The sequence below is a fragment of the Manacus vitellinus genome, unplaced genomic scaffold (genome assembly GCF_001715985.3).
Source record: "Manacus vitellinus isolate BGI_N305 unplaced genomic scaffold, ASM171598v3 scaffold_4_pilon, whole genome shotgun sequence".
NCBI classification, from domain to species: domain Eukaryota; kingdom Metazoa; phylum Chordata; class Aves; order Passeriformes; family Pipridae; genus Manacus; species Manacus vitellinus.
Genome location: NW_021940604.1, coordinates 31,271,160 through 31,288,036, shown reverse-complemented (window position 1 = coordinate 31,288,036; position 16,877 = coordinate 31,271,160). Strand labels below are relative to the sequence as shown.

General features: G+C 41.1%; 1 protein-coding gene across 1 annotated transcript in view; it reads right to left on the bottom strand.

Moving 5' to 3' along the window:
- MDN1 (midasin AAA ATPase 1) overlaps window positions 1-16,606 on the bottom strand; it is a 98,060-nt gene extending 81,454 nt beyond the window's left edge. Inside the window, exons 1-9 of the mRNA XM_029962825.1 lie at window positions 15,831-16,606; window positions 15,303-15,465; window positions 8,850-9,076; window positions 8,038-8,262; window positions 6,404-6,511; window positions 6,135-6,324; window positions 3,905-4,117; window positions 2,530-2,661; window positions 1,016-1,119 (exon numbers count right to left, since the gene is read on the bottom strand). Of these exons, the coding sequence (XP_029818685.1) occupies window positions 1,016-1,119; window positions 2,530-2,661; window positions 3,905-4,117; window positions 6,135-6,324; window positions 6,404-6,511; window positions 8,038-8,262; window positions 8,850-9,076; window positions 15,303-15,465; window positions 15,831-16,606 (2,138 nt within the window). The remainder of the gene's footprint in view (window positions 1-1,015; window positions 1,120-2,529; window positions 2,662-3,904; window positions 4,118-6,134; window positions 6,325-6,403; window positions 6,512-8,037; window positions 8,263-8,849; window positions 9,077-15,302; window positions 15,466-15,830) is intronic.
- Window positions 16,607-16,877: the final 271 nt, after the last annotated feature.

The following is a 16,877-nucleotide window of genomic DNA, read 5'->3' as shown; positions in this document are numbered from 1 at the left end:
CAAAGGGATATTCCCATCATGCTTAGTATATAAAGCTGGGGGAAGAAGGAAGGGTGGTGATGTTCAGAGTGAGGGTGTTTGTCTTCTCAAGTCATGCATGATGGAGCCCTGCTTCCCTGGAGACAGCTGAACAGCTGCCTGCCTACGGGAAGTGGTGAACGAATTCCTTGTTTTGCTTTGCTTGTGTGAGCAACTTTTACTTTATCTATTAAACTGTCTTTATCCCAACCCATGAGTTTTCTCATTCTTACTCTTCCAATTCTCTCCCCCATCCTGCTCTGGGGGAGGGAGCCATCAGGTTTTGTGGTGCTTAGCTGCTGGCTGGGGTTAAACCATGACAATCAAGCATTAAGAAGAAAAAAATCTTAGGAGATAAGGCAACCAAAAGAGTTGAATACAAAAGACTCGATTCCAGAAAAAAACAGATCAGATAAATCAAAGAAAAAAACAAATATATGGAAGATAAAAGCACGAAAATTTGCGAAAGGCTTTAAAATAAACTACAAAACATTTGAAAACCATGTAACTACCATTCCCCATATAGACCCCCTAACCTTTAATCCTGATACAATATTAAGTCTTAACATACAAGAAGTGTTTTTGACATCTGAGGCATGAGCCACTACTACAGTGAAACAATCAGGGAGAGTACCTTAAATCTTTTTCTGGTTAGAAAACATTACTAACACCTATATTGACACAAGACTCTCATAAATATCAATAATAAACCTTCTTCACACAGTAATTCCAGAGTAGTATTTTATTTTGGTGAGGGGTTGGTTTTGTAAGGTTCCCCTGCAGTGAGGTTCTCAACAAGGCTGAGGTAATGGATTCAACCAGTAGTAACATAAGGCTGCTTATAAGCGAAAAAAACATTTCACAGTTTCTATGGCTTCTATCGCTTGTTAAGTAGAAATTGCTAAAAGTACCAAAAAAGTACCTTGCACTTAAAAGTACCTTGGACTTAAAAATAAGATATCCATGCTTTCAATCTCATTTAAGTTCACAAACCTACCTCCTGGTTGCAAAAAACTGGAATCCTGATGCTACTTTTAAACAGTCACCACGACCAGGAATCAGTAACTCCCTCTTCTCCAAAAGAGGAATCAGCACAGAGATCTGGAGGTGAAAGATGACATTTTTCTTTGTGAAACTATAACAGACAGCACAACCATCCACACTCATTTCACATTTGGGATGTTGGAGCAATTCCACCATTACATTGTCAGCAACTGCTGTTCCTGCAGATTGCTTTTCCAAGTGAGGCTAACAGGAATTGCAGAGCCATTTTAATCGGCAGTGGAAGTCACAGGTGTAAAGTTTAACTATCTTCTTTCTCCTGAATTCAGATTAAATTATAAAAGAATGGAAATTGTAGCCTTTACACTGCAAGTCCAAATCAAAACTATTCTCAAATTGTCGAATGAATTATTAGACACTTCCACATCAGAAGCCTTATTTTCTTTATGTGCCTGAACAAAGATGACCTACGCATCTCAAAGATGTCATTCTCAAACATCAACATTTTTCAGTGTATACCCTGCTACCCCCAGGAGAGTTTGGTATCTATTTAAAGAATCTATCCTTTTCTGGATATTGTGGTGGAAGGAAAAAAGGGAGGTAGAACCATAATGATCCCTCAGGACAGAGGGAGGCAAGCACAGACACTTTGATACAGAGAAAGGAGACAGGATGCTGTAGGGAGGACCTGAAGAAAGGGAGAGTGTGATAAATGCAGGATATTACTCAAGGCATGCTTATGGCGAGTGCAATGAGTAGAATCCACAGAAGCAAGTAAGTGCATGACCCCCTGGCAGTACTTCTTAGCTTTTTTATAGATTTTCTATATTTCAGAAGCCTAGAACCGAACAAACAGTCAGGTTATTCAGTCACACAAAAGATGCTTTACAGAACAGATGTTAAAGGAAACAACTATCTGCAGAATATCTGGCAGGCCTATACAGCACATCATTCTTGCAGATGACATTTTCAGTAGGCATTTTTTTGAAATGGAAGGATGACAGTCTAACTAGTTGTTCTGGAGCTGAAAACAGGAAATCTGTTAAAACCTATAATGCTTAATGCAACAACACACTTTTAACATCCAAGTTAGAGGTAAAAAATGTGTAAGAAAAAAACAAAAAAAAACCAAACCAAAAGAGCAGCCACACAACAAAACGCTAAAATGATCTTAAAAGTAGCACCACCCTAATACACTGACAATATTCTGTGGTGTTCAGGGCCATCTTTGTTTTCAAATACCAAAACATGATTAAATAGACACATAGCTCATTATCAATGTCAATTCCAATCTTTAGAGTGAAATTTCACATCAGTGGCAGGGTCATGACTACTCTGTAACAATGACAAAACCTAACGTGGTGTGCTAATATGTGAACAAAGACAGATAGGTTAGAAGAAGAGCAGAATTTTCAGCATGCTGTTGCAGAACCCATGGTAATTAGACTGCCAAAAATTGCATCATGGACATTAAGACCAGTACCCTAAAGTGAATATAAACCTACTTACCACATCCAGAGGAGCATAATCAATGTCTTCCAAAAGTATCCAATGACCTTTGGTAACAGCTTGTGTCAAGGTTCCAGGCTGCCACACAAACTCCCCTGGTACATCTGTACAACGATACATACCGAGCAGCGTCTATGACAGAAACAATCAGTAAATGAGAGACGTGTTCATGACATCCCTTAAGAAACTCAGAGAAAAGAATTACAAATATGACCAAAGTTGGTATGCAAGTAACACTTACTTAGCCCTCATATTACTAAACAATCCATCTAAAAATCTGTGCCCAGCATTACACCTTTTTTCATTATGAAAAAAAGTTTCCCCCTTTTACATGTATGCTAATCTAACAAACATAGTAATTAAAACAAACTAGGTAACTGGAAGTGAATCCATGAGCTGTGTCACCATAACTTACAAACAGAAAACTGTCTAGGATTGCACTGAACTTTCTCTCACATTTTTGAAAAGTCTGTGACTAAGGTAGTAAAAGGAACTGTAAAGCAAAATATTCAAAGGTAAAAACCAGTCAAGTGTTGCTTCTCTCTCAAATTGTAACTTCCATATTTAAGCATTGCTTAATTAATTAAGTTTATGGTTTCACTACTACATACTTTGTACCCTGAACTTCACCACTTTTTCTTAATATGGCAGTCTGAATCACATATATGAAAACATACAGTTGCAAGATGGTGAAACCAGATGTGCCATGCAAGTGAAGTGCTTATGCATGCCAATGAAAAACCTTCAGATAGCGCTTCTGGTAGACACTAACCACCTTTGAAAACTAAATAAAATTGAGCCAAACAACATAAATCAATTCAAATTCAGAAGTTACATAGGCAAAACCCAAAAGAATGTGAAATTATCTTCACCTCTGGTTTTATATCTCCAGATAGAGCTAGATCATTATACTTAAGTGCAAATCTCCTCAACATCACAGGATCTTGCTTCATCTCACCCTTACCACAAAACTGGCATCAGATTAAACTGACATTAGGTCACAAACTGAAATGAAAGTGTTCGTACAACCTTTGGCACCAGCTTGAGTAATTTTAGAATCATGTTTTTTCCAATGTAAATCAATTTTTTTTTAATTAATCAATATAGCTCTTCCACAAAGAAAACCCTGATAAAACAATTTGAATGATACAAACATAGCACAATTATGCAAAGACTTTAAAACCTATAGAAACTTAATTATTACTTTTCTTCACATTTATTTATTTATTCATTCTCATCAATTGTAAGACCAATACTACAGAGTTGGGCACCATGAGGTCCTTCAGTAAAACATTACTTTATCAGAAAATTAAGTCCATGATTTAAGTAAAAATTACATCCCATCATTCAACCATAAAACAAATTCATCAGTTACCTTACTATCAGTTTGATCTCCAAGCTGAACTTTCAAAATATGAGGAGGTTTTGCTCTTCCTGTAACAGTTGCTAAATATTCAATTAAAGAAGTTTTGCCACATCCTATTGGTCCTTCTAATAAAACAGGAGTCTGATTTGCTACAGCAATAGCAAGGTTCTGAAGATTTGTGAAGGCAGATTCAACCAAAACAAAACTGTTTGTGTTATTTTCCTGTTCAAACATAAAATTTGGGTTAATACACCGAAATTGTTACTTTTCTTATAGGTTATACAACACAGAACAATTAGGAAAGTGGGTCTGACAACTAGAAAAATTTTTGTCTGCAGATCTGCATATAAAATAAAGGAGTCTAAAGCTGTGTTTAATGACAGATATTAAAATAGATTTCATCAAAAACCTATTAAAGGTGAAATACTTAATAAAAAGTATATGTACATTCTGTTCCCAAAGGGATTTCACACTAAATTGTCAGTATAGGCATTGTACCTATTTAATCGTAACGTATGTCAATCAAATGCAATTCACAATGTAAGCGAAATTAAGTCATCAGAATGAATCCAAATCTCGGGACAAATCAAACAGCAGTTAGATTCAGATGATGTAAGTACGAATATTAACCAAATAAATATGAATATTTACTCGTTTCTGCAGAGGTCAACATAAAAGATCATTAAACTCAGTGAATGAAAAAATAAGGTTAATTCAGTGATTTTATTAAAAATTAAATTAATGCAGTTTATTGAATGGTAATTAATCAATGCTACAGATAGTCTCCAAATATTTTGACTCTTACAGTCATATATCAGTATATGGCACAAAAATCAGGGCTTTCTGCCAAAAGGTACAGAGGAAAGAGATCAGAACACTGAAATAAGTGTATTTTATTTAAGTCTGACCTTCTTTTCAGATAATAGTTTCATGTATTTGTCTGGTAACAATGCTAGTTTTTAAGAGTACCTCGTCCCCTCACAGTTTGCTCTTACATCTTTGTCAGACTTCCTAAGCTGTTACTGGAACCTCTCTAGCATAACTGGAACTACATTGGAGACCAGATCAGTGCAATATCTGTGGCTATTAAAAAAATAAAAGCATGATGTTCAGGGAAGTTCTTTTCTCCCTCACAGACAGAGAGTATCCTTTCTGTAATCCAGTTTATAGCATGGCCTAGCTTCAGCACAGCTGCAACAGCAGTGACACTGGCATGGGAGTAACAATCTTCTTAAACAGCTCTAGAGTTTCTTCCCCTGCTACAATGAATTTCAAACCATTCTCTAAATCCTATAAAAAACCTAAAAGTCTAGAAAAGAGCAAATTCAACAACAGAAGCTGAGCAGGGAGAAAAATTTGAAGGAAAATTTCTTTTTTTCCTTGCTTATGTTACTCAAAAAATTCTAGACACTGGTAGTCTTCATTCATTTCTTTGTCCTTGTAGATCACTGTTGCAGAATCAAACAAGAAAACTCAGCTAAGAGCTAAAACTATATCTAAAGGAGAAAAACAGTCAAGAACACAGTTGCAGCTACAAAGAGGAACCTGAACAGCTTAAGTTAAATAGCAATTCAAGAGAAAAAAAGGTTAAATACTGTGTGTTCAAAAACATTTATGCCTTTGCTGGGCTTCCCGAAACTATAAGGCACTATATTCTGCATTACACTTCACTCAAGTGGAGACAGTAAGTTCTCGCTCACTTCCTTGCCCTTTTTTTTGGCCTTCTAGAAGACTAAGTAGTAGCCTTGTTTTCTTTTGTTTTAACAGAAGAACTAAGCATATGTTTGGAGAAAGGCTGTTTATAAGATGGTTTATAACAAAAACACCACATCATGCAGGTAAAAGCAACTCTACCAGATCCTGGCTTTACTCAGCTATGGATCATCACCCTAACTTGGACTGGAGATACTACATAAGGGTGAATAGTCTTTTGCAGTAATTTGTACATACTGCTACACGAAGATAAAACAAACAGTACTGTTGCTCCCTCATTGCTTCATTCCACTTCAGAGCTTCTTTGCAGTGTCTATATTATGCGACACTAGTTTAACAGCACACAGGGAGAAAGCTCGACACATTACTTAGAGTATCTCAACAGCATTTAATCAGGAAATAAGGTCAGTTCACTGTACTTTAAGAGATTTCTAAAAAAAAAACCAAAAACAAAAACAAACAAACAAACAAACAAACAAAAAAAAAAAAAAGAAAGAAAGCACAGATTTAACCATGGGTTACGTACCTGCTCTTCAGAAACACGTAGTCTAGGCAGCACAATGCCGCATACAGCTACTACATGTGCAGAGAGGTCACCTGACACAATATGTCCCTGTGTATATTGCACTTCTTTCTCCTTTTGCCAAAATGAGGAGTCTGGATTGGCCAAAACAAGAGCTTGTTCCACATTCTGCAGCTGAGATTCTTCCAGTAGCCTGTGAAACCCATGTTTATTAACTCAACTGAAAGCCATCAAGAAAAACAAATAGTATTCAAGACTTTAAAAGTCCTTACTTTAATCTGAAATGTATCAGCTCCTCAGGATTGAATATCTTCTTCAGGAAAGACAATTTATGCTCATCGTTCATGCATGTAACCAGGGCAAGACAGTTCGAAGTATACCTAAAAATTATAATTATATTCAGAACAAAGCATGTCAAAACATACTCTTAAGAAATGTAGTTCGACAACTGTAAACTGCAAAACAAAACATCAAGTTCGGAAAAATGTGGAGAAAACTTAAGTCATAGAAATTATTTTAGCACTACGCTTAACATTCTTTGGGATTAGAGAAACACCTCGGAATTGAGAAAAGCAATTCTATCACAGCAGAGTTTACCATTTACACACCAATTAGCTAACATTCCTCCAAAGAACTGAATTATCAGCAGAAATATAGTAAAGGAAAGCACTTACCCAAATAAATGAACATTAACATATGAGACAAGGAAAATGAGGTCTTCTTTATCTGATTTTTTTTCTCCTACCATTTCCCTTCCAAAATTGCTATTTCATGCTATTTCTAAAGTTACCCTAATGCAATTAAATCAATTTTCAGGACCAAAAGAATCCCACAAGTCTCATGGTTTGACTTCATTACTACATAAAGCTGTCTTGTAACAAAAGGACATTCAACATAAATCATAAACCACTTCTCATTTATTATAATGCTGCTTTTACATTCCAGGAACTAAGTTTTCAATGTGTTTGGTGGGGGAGGGAGGGAAGAACAGCCAGAAGAAGATTGTTTTCGGACAAAGTTTATAAGTCAGCTCATTCACTTAAGATTACTAGCTGAACACCAGGCAAACCATTTCTGTTCAATGTATTAGAAGTACTCTCTCTTTTTCTAAGACAATCTATGTGTATCTCATCCTGAAGAGTGTCATAAATGGCTCATAGATTTGACAACGCTAGTTTCTGCCCTTTCTAAATTATACGCTCTACTTTAAAATAATGCATTACTTAAGTAATTCTGAATTTATGTTTTAAAAAATGAAGACTATTAAAAATCCTTTTTAAAATAAAAGGCACTATCAATACCATCACTCCTATAAATAAGGTAGAACATGAGATTAGGTTGAAGCCCTGCAGAAAGACACTATAAAACATCTGACCAAAATCACATGCAAAACCTGTAACAAGGCCAATACGGAGTGTAGCTTAAATAAGCAAAGTTTTACAGTGGCTGAGAAATCTATAGACACAGAACAGAAAAAAGAACCAACTTGCTAATAATGTATCAATGCAGTATACTAAAATATATCATTGGAATGTAAGAAGGAGTGAGCGTATATTAATCTTTACTGTTTCCTAGGATAACTTGCTACAATGCGAGCAATACACCAACAGGCTTACAGCAGAGGTGAAGTCATATGTTTACCATCTTCCTTGAAGCCAACTTGGGCAAACTGAAGTTATTCAAAAGGATTCTCCAGACCATAGCTTTAAGCACATCTAAGAGCTAGCCTAAAATTCACTTTGTGATAGATCACCATAGCTTTCAAAAGATCAGGTGAGAGGTACAGGTACAGATACCATTGGAAGGAATTTCTGGTATTATTTGTACACGCATGCCAACATTGTTAACTACAGTTCAAGATACAGATACATTTTTTTAATGGAGAAGACTTGGGGTTTTAACTTACCAGCGTACTAAAGTGTCATGACTCCTTAGGAGTGGAATACACACACTCCAGTCCCATAGTTCCCGGAAAACTGATTGCTCCTTTTGTAAAAATCTGTAGGCTGCTTCCATAAGGTCCCGTAACTTCATTCGTCTGCGCCCATATCGGACTGTGTTTGCATCTGAGCTCTCCAGGAAAAGCCTCTGGAAAACTGGTGATGTAGTCTTAAAGTATCTTAAAGCAAATCTTTAGAAGAGAAAGAGATGGAACAAAGACATTTAAGCCAGAGGAAAGGAAACCAGCTACTAATAAAAATGCCAGGGTAGAGGTCCTAAGACAGTAATTGATGGTACTAAGAACTAAGGTCTATAATTAACTTTGTCCACAGTTGGGAAAGAAAACCACTTCAGCAATCAGCTGACAACAGATACTTTACTGGATTAGAAATCATTACTTAATTATCAAGGGGAAACAGTACTGCCTTTGGTGAAATCTCTCTGATTACTCTTTTTTACTGAAAAAAGTAATGCTGATTCCTAACGTAACTTTATATTCTACTGGCCTACAGGTCTAATTTTAAATGCAGAGATTTCGGTTGTGGACAATGTTCATGGCAACTGTTTTGCTCTTCTTTAGATCACAGATGAAAATCACAAAAAGATCTTACAACATGATTTAATTTTAAAAAGTTGTGTTTGAAACTCGTATTTACTAAATAATTCTTTCCACATTTGTTACTGTGGGAGACAATCCAAATTCTACCACCAGTGAACACTGACAAACACATACTCCCCAAGTTCAAACATTGCACAAAGTGACATCACGTTACTCACGGCAAAACGTCAGGGTGGTCAGCAACCAGCTTGCTCATGGCTACACACAGCCTTTCATGCCGATCATGGTTGATCTGGCCACCAGCTTTAATGGCTTCTGCATTTCTTTCCAATAAATCCAACAAGATTGGCCGAACTTGACGGCCAATCAACAGAGTACATTCTTTATCCAGCAGTAACAGTGCTAACGTATCGAGGATGCACTGCCGATCCTGCTGAGTCCAAATCTAAAGGAATGGAAAGTAAGAACAAGTAAAATGGAAAATGAGCTGGACTTTTAACTTCACAATTATACATGCAGGATTCAGAGTGAATTTTACAGGAACAAATCATTCAAAATCAGAAGGGAATCCAAAAGTCCCGATGCAAGTACTTAATTGACACACCTCTCCATATTTTAAAATACTGAAAAAAACCCCAGTAACATGCAGAATGATACACTAAATAGGAATTACAAAACAGTCCCAAAATATTAAATTATACTTTACAGCTGAAAAATAAAAAAAGATTACAATTATTTGCTTTAAGAAAAAAATTGGGACAATGTCATAACAACTAATACATCTTTGTTACTAGAATTTTCACTTTCTCAACAGCTTTGTCCCATGAAAGCCATAAAACATTTAAGAATTTGAGGTTTAAAAGAGAGTTTAAGTTGCTTCCAGTTCACTATCTTTTTTTCAAAAAAAAAAGCATTCAATTGTGCATGATCACAGCCTTATTTCCATAGTTCTAATAGCAGTTACAGCAAGCAATGCTCTTGACAATGAGCAGCAGGTATCTGCAATTTTGAAGTTGAGATTACTTTTTTTTCCTTTACTTTTACATAGAAATGGCCATTTATTGTGTGTGAGAGACTGGAATGTTAAGGATCAAAACAATCCAGCACTTGCAAAAGCATCAGGGTGCTTTGCTGACTGTATGCAAGGTAACAGCCCAAGTGCAGAGGGGGTGAGCACCCACTACTGGAAGCTACAAGCTGGGTTTTGAGCCAGATTTGGGAAGAGGCCAGTAAGAAACAGACGTTGTGAGGTGGGATAATGCTTTTTATCATGCCAATGTCCTCCCTGACACAAATGACTCAGGTGTGAAAACCCCCCTCTAGGGAAGTACTGGGACATTCACAGGCAGATCTGAAGGTAGTCACCCTTTTTCGTGGGCCATAATTGGCTGCTGAAGTGAGAGGAAACTGTAATGTCTTAAAATAATAAGCCAACAAAGACCCCCATGATCCACAATGTTATTACATCAGACAGTATAAAGCTCCCTGCCCCCAGGGAAGTACCTGTGTGTTCCCACCTGAACATATATCAACCCACTGAACTGTGTATTTCATGGGCTTCCCTCAACCCCAACAGACCAAGACTATGACTTCGACCAAGGGACATTTAAATTGCAACAATCAATCTCATTGCTGGATCCACAGGTGGGGATATCTTTCTACTGTTATCCTTTCTTTTCCCTAATACATTTTCTTAAGTGCTATTTTTATGCTTTCATATTAGCTATGTTACTATAGCTAATAACCAAAACGGCTACATATCTCCTTTCCATGCAACCAAATTGTTCTAAAATAAAGCCTACATGTGTATATTTATAAACATTGATCATTCAGTGTTGCTTCACTCTAATCCGCCCCAAGGGATCTATTAAAAAGAACCTGAGTTACCCTTGCCTTCAGGGGCAGATCATAACAGTGTGAAACAAAATACCAGGCTTTAGAATACGTGTAAAACATATTCACATCGGCTAGGAAAAAAGGAAAGAAAAAAACCCCAACACATATTTCCTTCACATTCCCCCCAATCTTCCTAGAAGAAGAACAACTTACTTCTTGTGTCTTATGCTTAAATTTCTCTGGTCTTTGAGCTCTCATGTTATTATCCAAGCACCTCTCCACTTCTATGATGTTTAACATATAATGCAGTATAAGTAATTCTGAAAATCAGGATTATGAATTTGCACTGAAGCTGTTTTGCTCTTGGATGCTCCACTCTCCCTCCTCCTTACTGAGTGAACCCTTTTCCTATTCAAGATAGAAATATTCTGTAACTCAGGTAGTGTTTTTAGCAAGACGTGCAGCCAATTGCTGCTCCTCCTGGACTCTTGTTACTCAAGTAAAACCTGCTCCTGAACTCACAGATGGGCTGGTTTCATTGTTACAAGGTATATAGAGTGCTGAGGTCCTTTGAAATGGTGACCTTCTAAGGTTATACCACTGATGACATCCTTCTACAATACATGCATACCTGTTCAAGTTCCTTGGGTCTCCTGAATTTGAAAAGACATTCACTCCCTAACAGTATGTAAGAAACCAGAAAAACTGCAGTATACATACACTATAAATATCAAACCTATCACATTAATTGCAAGCAGTTTCTTACATGTCTTCTGTTTGTTTTTACAAAACATGATATAAGTTTATCTTCCTGTCATCTATCAGAGCAGGATCAAAAATAATTAAAAAATGGAGTAAGCAAGACACTGTTTGTTACAGGGGATCAGCTTTTGAGTGGCAAAATTATTGACAAGCTGTTCAAAGGCAGCATGGCTCTAAAGAAACAGAAATAAACTCCACTGAAAAAAATAAAAGTACTTTCAGTTTCCAAATCAATTACATCTTTGGCTACCCACACAAGGCACAACAGGGTGCTTAACTTATTAACCAGATCTTTCAGTATCAAATAAAACCAGTTAACAAGAAAATAGTAAAATAAATAATATGACTGACTGGGTAAAATTCTGTGAGTACTTGACTACTGTAAGACAAATTCATGACAGTAGCAATTCTGTGAGAACAAGTGGTTTTTTAGTCATTGTGTGTAGTACCCTTAGGACATATAAAACTGTTCAAATATCAGTGACAACATTGCATTCTACAAAGAGACCGTCTGCTTGATTTCAGAGCCTAATTAAAAATTTTATGGAAAAGAATACTGTCAGACTGGGGTTTTTTAACTAAAGATGGCCTTATGAAATACTCAGCTTTCTCAACCAGTAGCAATAGACAGTTGATCTGAAAATGTTCAAATCTGGGATTGTAAATCTGCACACATGGTTCTGAACAGCTGCTTTAAGAAACCATCATAAAAGACTGTGCCTTTAAACACAGAACATTGTCTATTATTAATAAGACACACACAGCTAGAATTGGGACCGGGAGCCAAACACAATCCCACGCTCTAGCAGCATGTTCCACACTTCCTTCCCAACCTGCATGGCAATTTACTCAGCGCTCACAAGGTACAGAAATCTTCATTAATAACAGCTTAATCCAAACCCTGTGATTCCTAGAAGAAAGGATCACAGCAATGAGCAATTTGGTCCCACACAAAAGCCACATTTCTTTACCAATGGGATGCTTCTGAAGAGTGGGAGGGCATAAGAGGAAGCAAGGGATATCTTTCTTCCCCTCCAACACAGGAATACATGTTCTTGTCTCTGTTCCCTCACACAACAGCTCTATCATTGTATGACTGTACAGTAATGAATTTTGCTAGATTATCCAAATTAATCCTTTTTACAAAGTCTTCCACTGGGTGAGAAAGTTGAACGGATTTTTCATATCAGCAGGCTCACTGGGTTCAAAACAAGAGAAGCAACAAACAGGTGTGGCTTGGCCTTGGGAATAGGCAAAAAGAAAACAGAGCAGCACCACTCTTTTTGGCAGCTGTCCAGTTCAGTAAGATGAAGCAAAGCACTAGCCTGCTTTCGCAAGAAAAAAAATTTAAAAGCAGAGGGGATATGCAGTCTCACAAGGAGCACAGGCTGGAATTTCCTATACCTCTCCCAGCACATCATCTTTGACAGGGTTGGACAGATCTCTCCCTCAAGAACTTCCTCTTTGATTTTGTACCACTAACAGGCTGTTTCCCAAAAATCCCAACTCTTCAAAAACTAGATGCAAAAGATGACAATCCAGCCCAGGATGGAACAAAAGTGCAACATATCTTCCTTTATTTATAATGCTACATGATGTAAAGCCTCATTAGTCTTTTAAATAAAAAGCTGAAGTCATATTTTAGGAGAAAGAAAAGGTCTGCCTTGGTTGCCAGGACATTTTTCTGACAGCAAATGAGTAGCTTTGTGAATTTGGAACAGGTAGGTCACCTCTTTTTCCCTACATTTATTAATATAAGTGAATAAAGGCATTTATCAATATCAAATGCTAAGACTGAAGGACTAAAAGATAATTTTCACTGCTACATTGCAAAATGGAAGGCAAAATGAAGGATGCCAAACTAAACTACCAACAAATTAAAGAAGGAAATTAAGAATGGTGTGCTCGAGATCTCCAGTCCACTTAAGATGGTTCTATAAACTAAACAGAAGAAATATCAAAAGGGGTCAGTTTTTTTGATTTATATCTTTCCATATCTGCACAGTGGTAGATGCAAAGGGCAGAAATGAATACGGATATTTTTGCACTAGAGTTCCATTCCTAATAGCATTTTAACCTTCACAGCAATGAACTTCTTTACTGAAATTACATCACCACAGGGAGCCAAAACATATACATTGCAAAAAACTGCACTTAAAATTCTATGAAGGAAGTCTTCCTGACACACCTTTGGTGACACACCAAAGAACCAAAAGCACAATACAGCCGTCTGTGGAGCCCTACTGCTTATACAGTTTGCTTAAATTATTCAAAAACAGTAAGGTAGGAAACAAAGACTGGTTTAGAGAGCTTTTCATCCTATTTTCCTCATTAAGAGCACAGACAGTTGCTGTACCTTTGCAGAGTTAAGTTAGATACAAATACTCTACAGAAAAGGCTCTAATTCTATTACATACTCAAGCAATGGAACAAGACCTTCCATCAACACATTAAACAGCGTCCTACTATGAACCTCAAGACTGTTCCTTACTTAGCAGTTGTAAGCAAGTTTTATTCCATTATGTAATACTGAAGAAATTAGTTGTCAGAAAGGCATAATGAAGCTGCAGGGCAAAGGGTTTCCAGAACGCATGCTTCCTCGGTTACATACAAAGTAACTTGTAGGAAATCAGGCATGACAACTGAAGACGGAGATTGTTTACTGGCAAGATAAACCTAACATAATCCTAGATCTGTAACTTCCCAAGCCTGGAAACAGCAATTCAGTTTTCAAAAGGATGCATAATTGCTAATTAACATGCTGTTCAAGACTCCCTCTATATAATCATTATTTAATAATTTCCACCTAGCAAGACTTTTAAACGTGAAGTGTATCTCCAGTCACCAGAAGGGAAAGGGCACGATCTCTTTCCCGATCTCAGCTCTCGTTGACTCACTTCTGGTTCACTGCTCTATCTGCTGCATCATGTATCCACATCGTCCCCGGCTCTATTTCTCAGCTGTTTCTTTCTCTTGGATAGCAACCCTTCATCACTGCTTCCTACCAATTAGCATCAACTCTTCATCTCAGGAATATATATTCGTGTCAATTTTACTTTGATCCTGTGATTTCTAGCGACAGAAGAAAAAGCCATCTGTCTACCAACAAAGAACCTTGACTACCAGGATGAAAGTCTTCCCCAACCATAAGTAAGAGACAGCAATCCAGACTAAAAGCCAATATTCTGAAAAAACATGATACTTTAGACTTTTCATCTTCAAACAACTGCGAAATTTCCTAGACACTCAAAAGAGAAATATGGACTTTGAGCCCCAAAATGTGCACACAATTTCGGAGCTTCAAAAGCTTTATCACAAAACATATTAATAAAACAACATCTGGTGTGTTGTTATCCTGTTATTACATCTCTTCAAAGATTTCAGAGATACAAAGGAGATTGGCCTCAACTCTCCTAGAACGCAGGTGTGCTTTTCAGAGTTCAGGCAGTCAAAGCATGAAAGTGAATATAAGGACCAAGTTTCCAGCAACTACGACTTGTGAGACTGTGATTAAAAAAAAACCCTCGAAGTAAACCCTAGGAAATCTGCCTCTCCGCCTTTTTATCCCACGTGTCCCACGTGCAGTTTTAAGGTAATTAAAGAAGACAAGCAAATAGCATCAGGGTAGGCACTAGTACTGTCTTAGTGCTTGATAACAACATCCCACCTCTCGCTATCACGCTTCCAGAGTCACCTTAAAGGACATGGAAGATACCGAAAATTTTAAATGCGGGGCGAAATGCCCACTCGGGAGGGGGACTAGAACACAGGAGAGGACCTGCCTCACGGACTACACTCCTGAAAGGGGCGAGGAGGGCAAGACACCACAAGAGGGGGAGAGAGGGGAAGGGGCAGGTAGAGAGCGGGGATTCGCTCCCGCAGAGCGGCTCCGCCGCCGCCCGAGGGCCGGCACAGGGCGGAGGGGCAGCAGACAAAGCTGCCGGGCGGAGATGGTGGCACGGGGCGGGGAGCAGGCGACGGCAGCGCGGTGCCCCCCTCCCCTCCACGGTGGTCCCTGTGAGACCCGCCTGGAGGGAGAGCGGGTGCTCGGGGACTTCTGCCGAGCTTCCCACCTGCTTTGCCAGGAATCTGCTCAGCTCTGCGCTGCTCTTCTCGTTCCTGCGCGCCACCAACTGCAGCTGCTCCGCCAGGCGGAACCGCAGTCCTCGCCGCCATCCTTCCTCTTCCCCGCCCTCCTGCTCCCGCGCACGTGCGGGCGCGGCGCGGCGGCACCAACTGTTCCGCCCGGCCTTCCGTCACGGGACACAAGAGCAGCCTGCCCCGCCCCCGCCCCGAACTACAGCTCCCGGCGTGCTCCGCGTCGAACTACACCTCCCGGCGTGCGCCGCGCCCCCCAGCCGCGGGATCCGCCCGGGAGTGGAGCGGGCGGTCTCTCTGGATCAGGGCGCTGGGAGCCCGCCTTCGCGCGGTTGCGTTGGCCCTGTGCTCTCCCTGTGCCGCTCCCTGCTTCCCAGAGAGCCAACTGCCGCTGGATCCGCCCCGCCCCCCGCGAGCCTTTAAGTCTGGGTTCACCGGTCCTGGTCGCGGACGCGGGCGGGGGCGGGCGGGCAGCTTCCGCTCGGGCGGGCAGGAGCGTTTACGCCCGGTGCCCTGTCCGGCCGTGGCCGCTCGCGGAGCCCTCCGCGCGGCTCGCGGGCTGGTAACGATGTTCCCCTGCAGGGGTTCGGAAGCGGATCGCCGCAGCAGCAGCCGCCCGGATTGAACTTCGTGTTTTTCCCGCGAGCGCCGCCACAAACTGCCTCGTCCACGCCCCGCCGCAGCAGCGGGGAACGGGCACAGGTGAGCGCGCGTGTGTCGTGCGGCGCTTCCCCGGCAGACGTCCCTGCTTCGCCGCAGCCTCACAGCGCCCGTCATCTCCGGGCTGGCGCAGGCCGCGGGCGACAGCGGCTAGCCCCGCCGGGGACAGCGCACGGCTTCCCGGCTGCCGGGCCGCGGAACGGGGCGTGCGATCGGGCGGCGGGGCGGGCTGCGGCGGGCGGGGCAGTGGCCCAGGGGGGGGGCCCGGCCCCCAGCAGCGCGCCGCTTTTTGCGCCGCCAACTGCACGGCGCTGGGGGCGGGTCCCGCGCCTACGTAACGGCGGCCGAGTGCGCGGCGCGGCTGCGGCCGTTGGCTGGAGCGGCCGTCTGGCCCCGCCCCACCGGCCTGCGGCACCCCGCGGCGCGGCGGCGGCGGAGTTCCGGGTGAGTGCTCCGGCCCCGCGCCCTCGTCAGGCCGGGTCGCCGCACGGCTCGGCTCGGCCACGCACGCTCGGACGTGGCCATGCCCACTCGGGCTTACGCCGGGGCCCCTCCACTGCGGACACAGCCGCCCCGGGCCGCCGGGGGTTTTGGGGGCCGCGACAGAGGTCTCGAGCATTTCCGCCGTGGCGGGAATTGGGGTGGGCGGGAGTCCCTTCCCGCCTGTACAGGGACGGCGAGGTCTAAGGAGTGAGCAAGGGCCGCTGCCTCTGAACTGCCTGGCCGCTGCTCAGCACTGCTCCGCTCCCACCCCCACCCCCCGCTGTCCCTCATCCTGCCCCCTCCTAATGTCCCATCCTCATTCTCCACCCCGCCTGCCTCCGCTCGTTACTGGTTTGACTAGCGATATCAGACAAGGGGAAGTTGCTCTTAAATGATCAGTAGAGGAG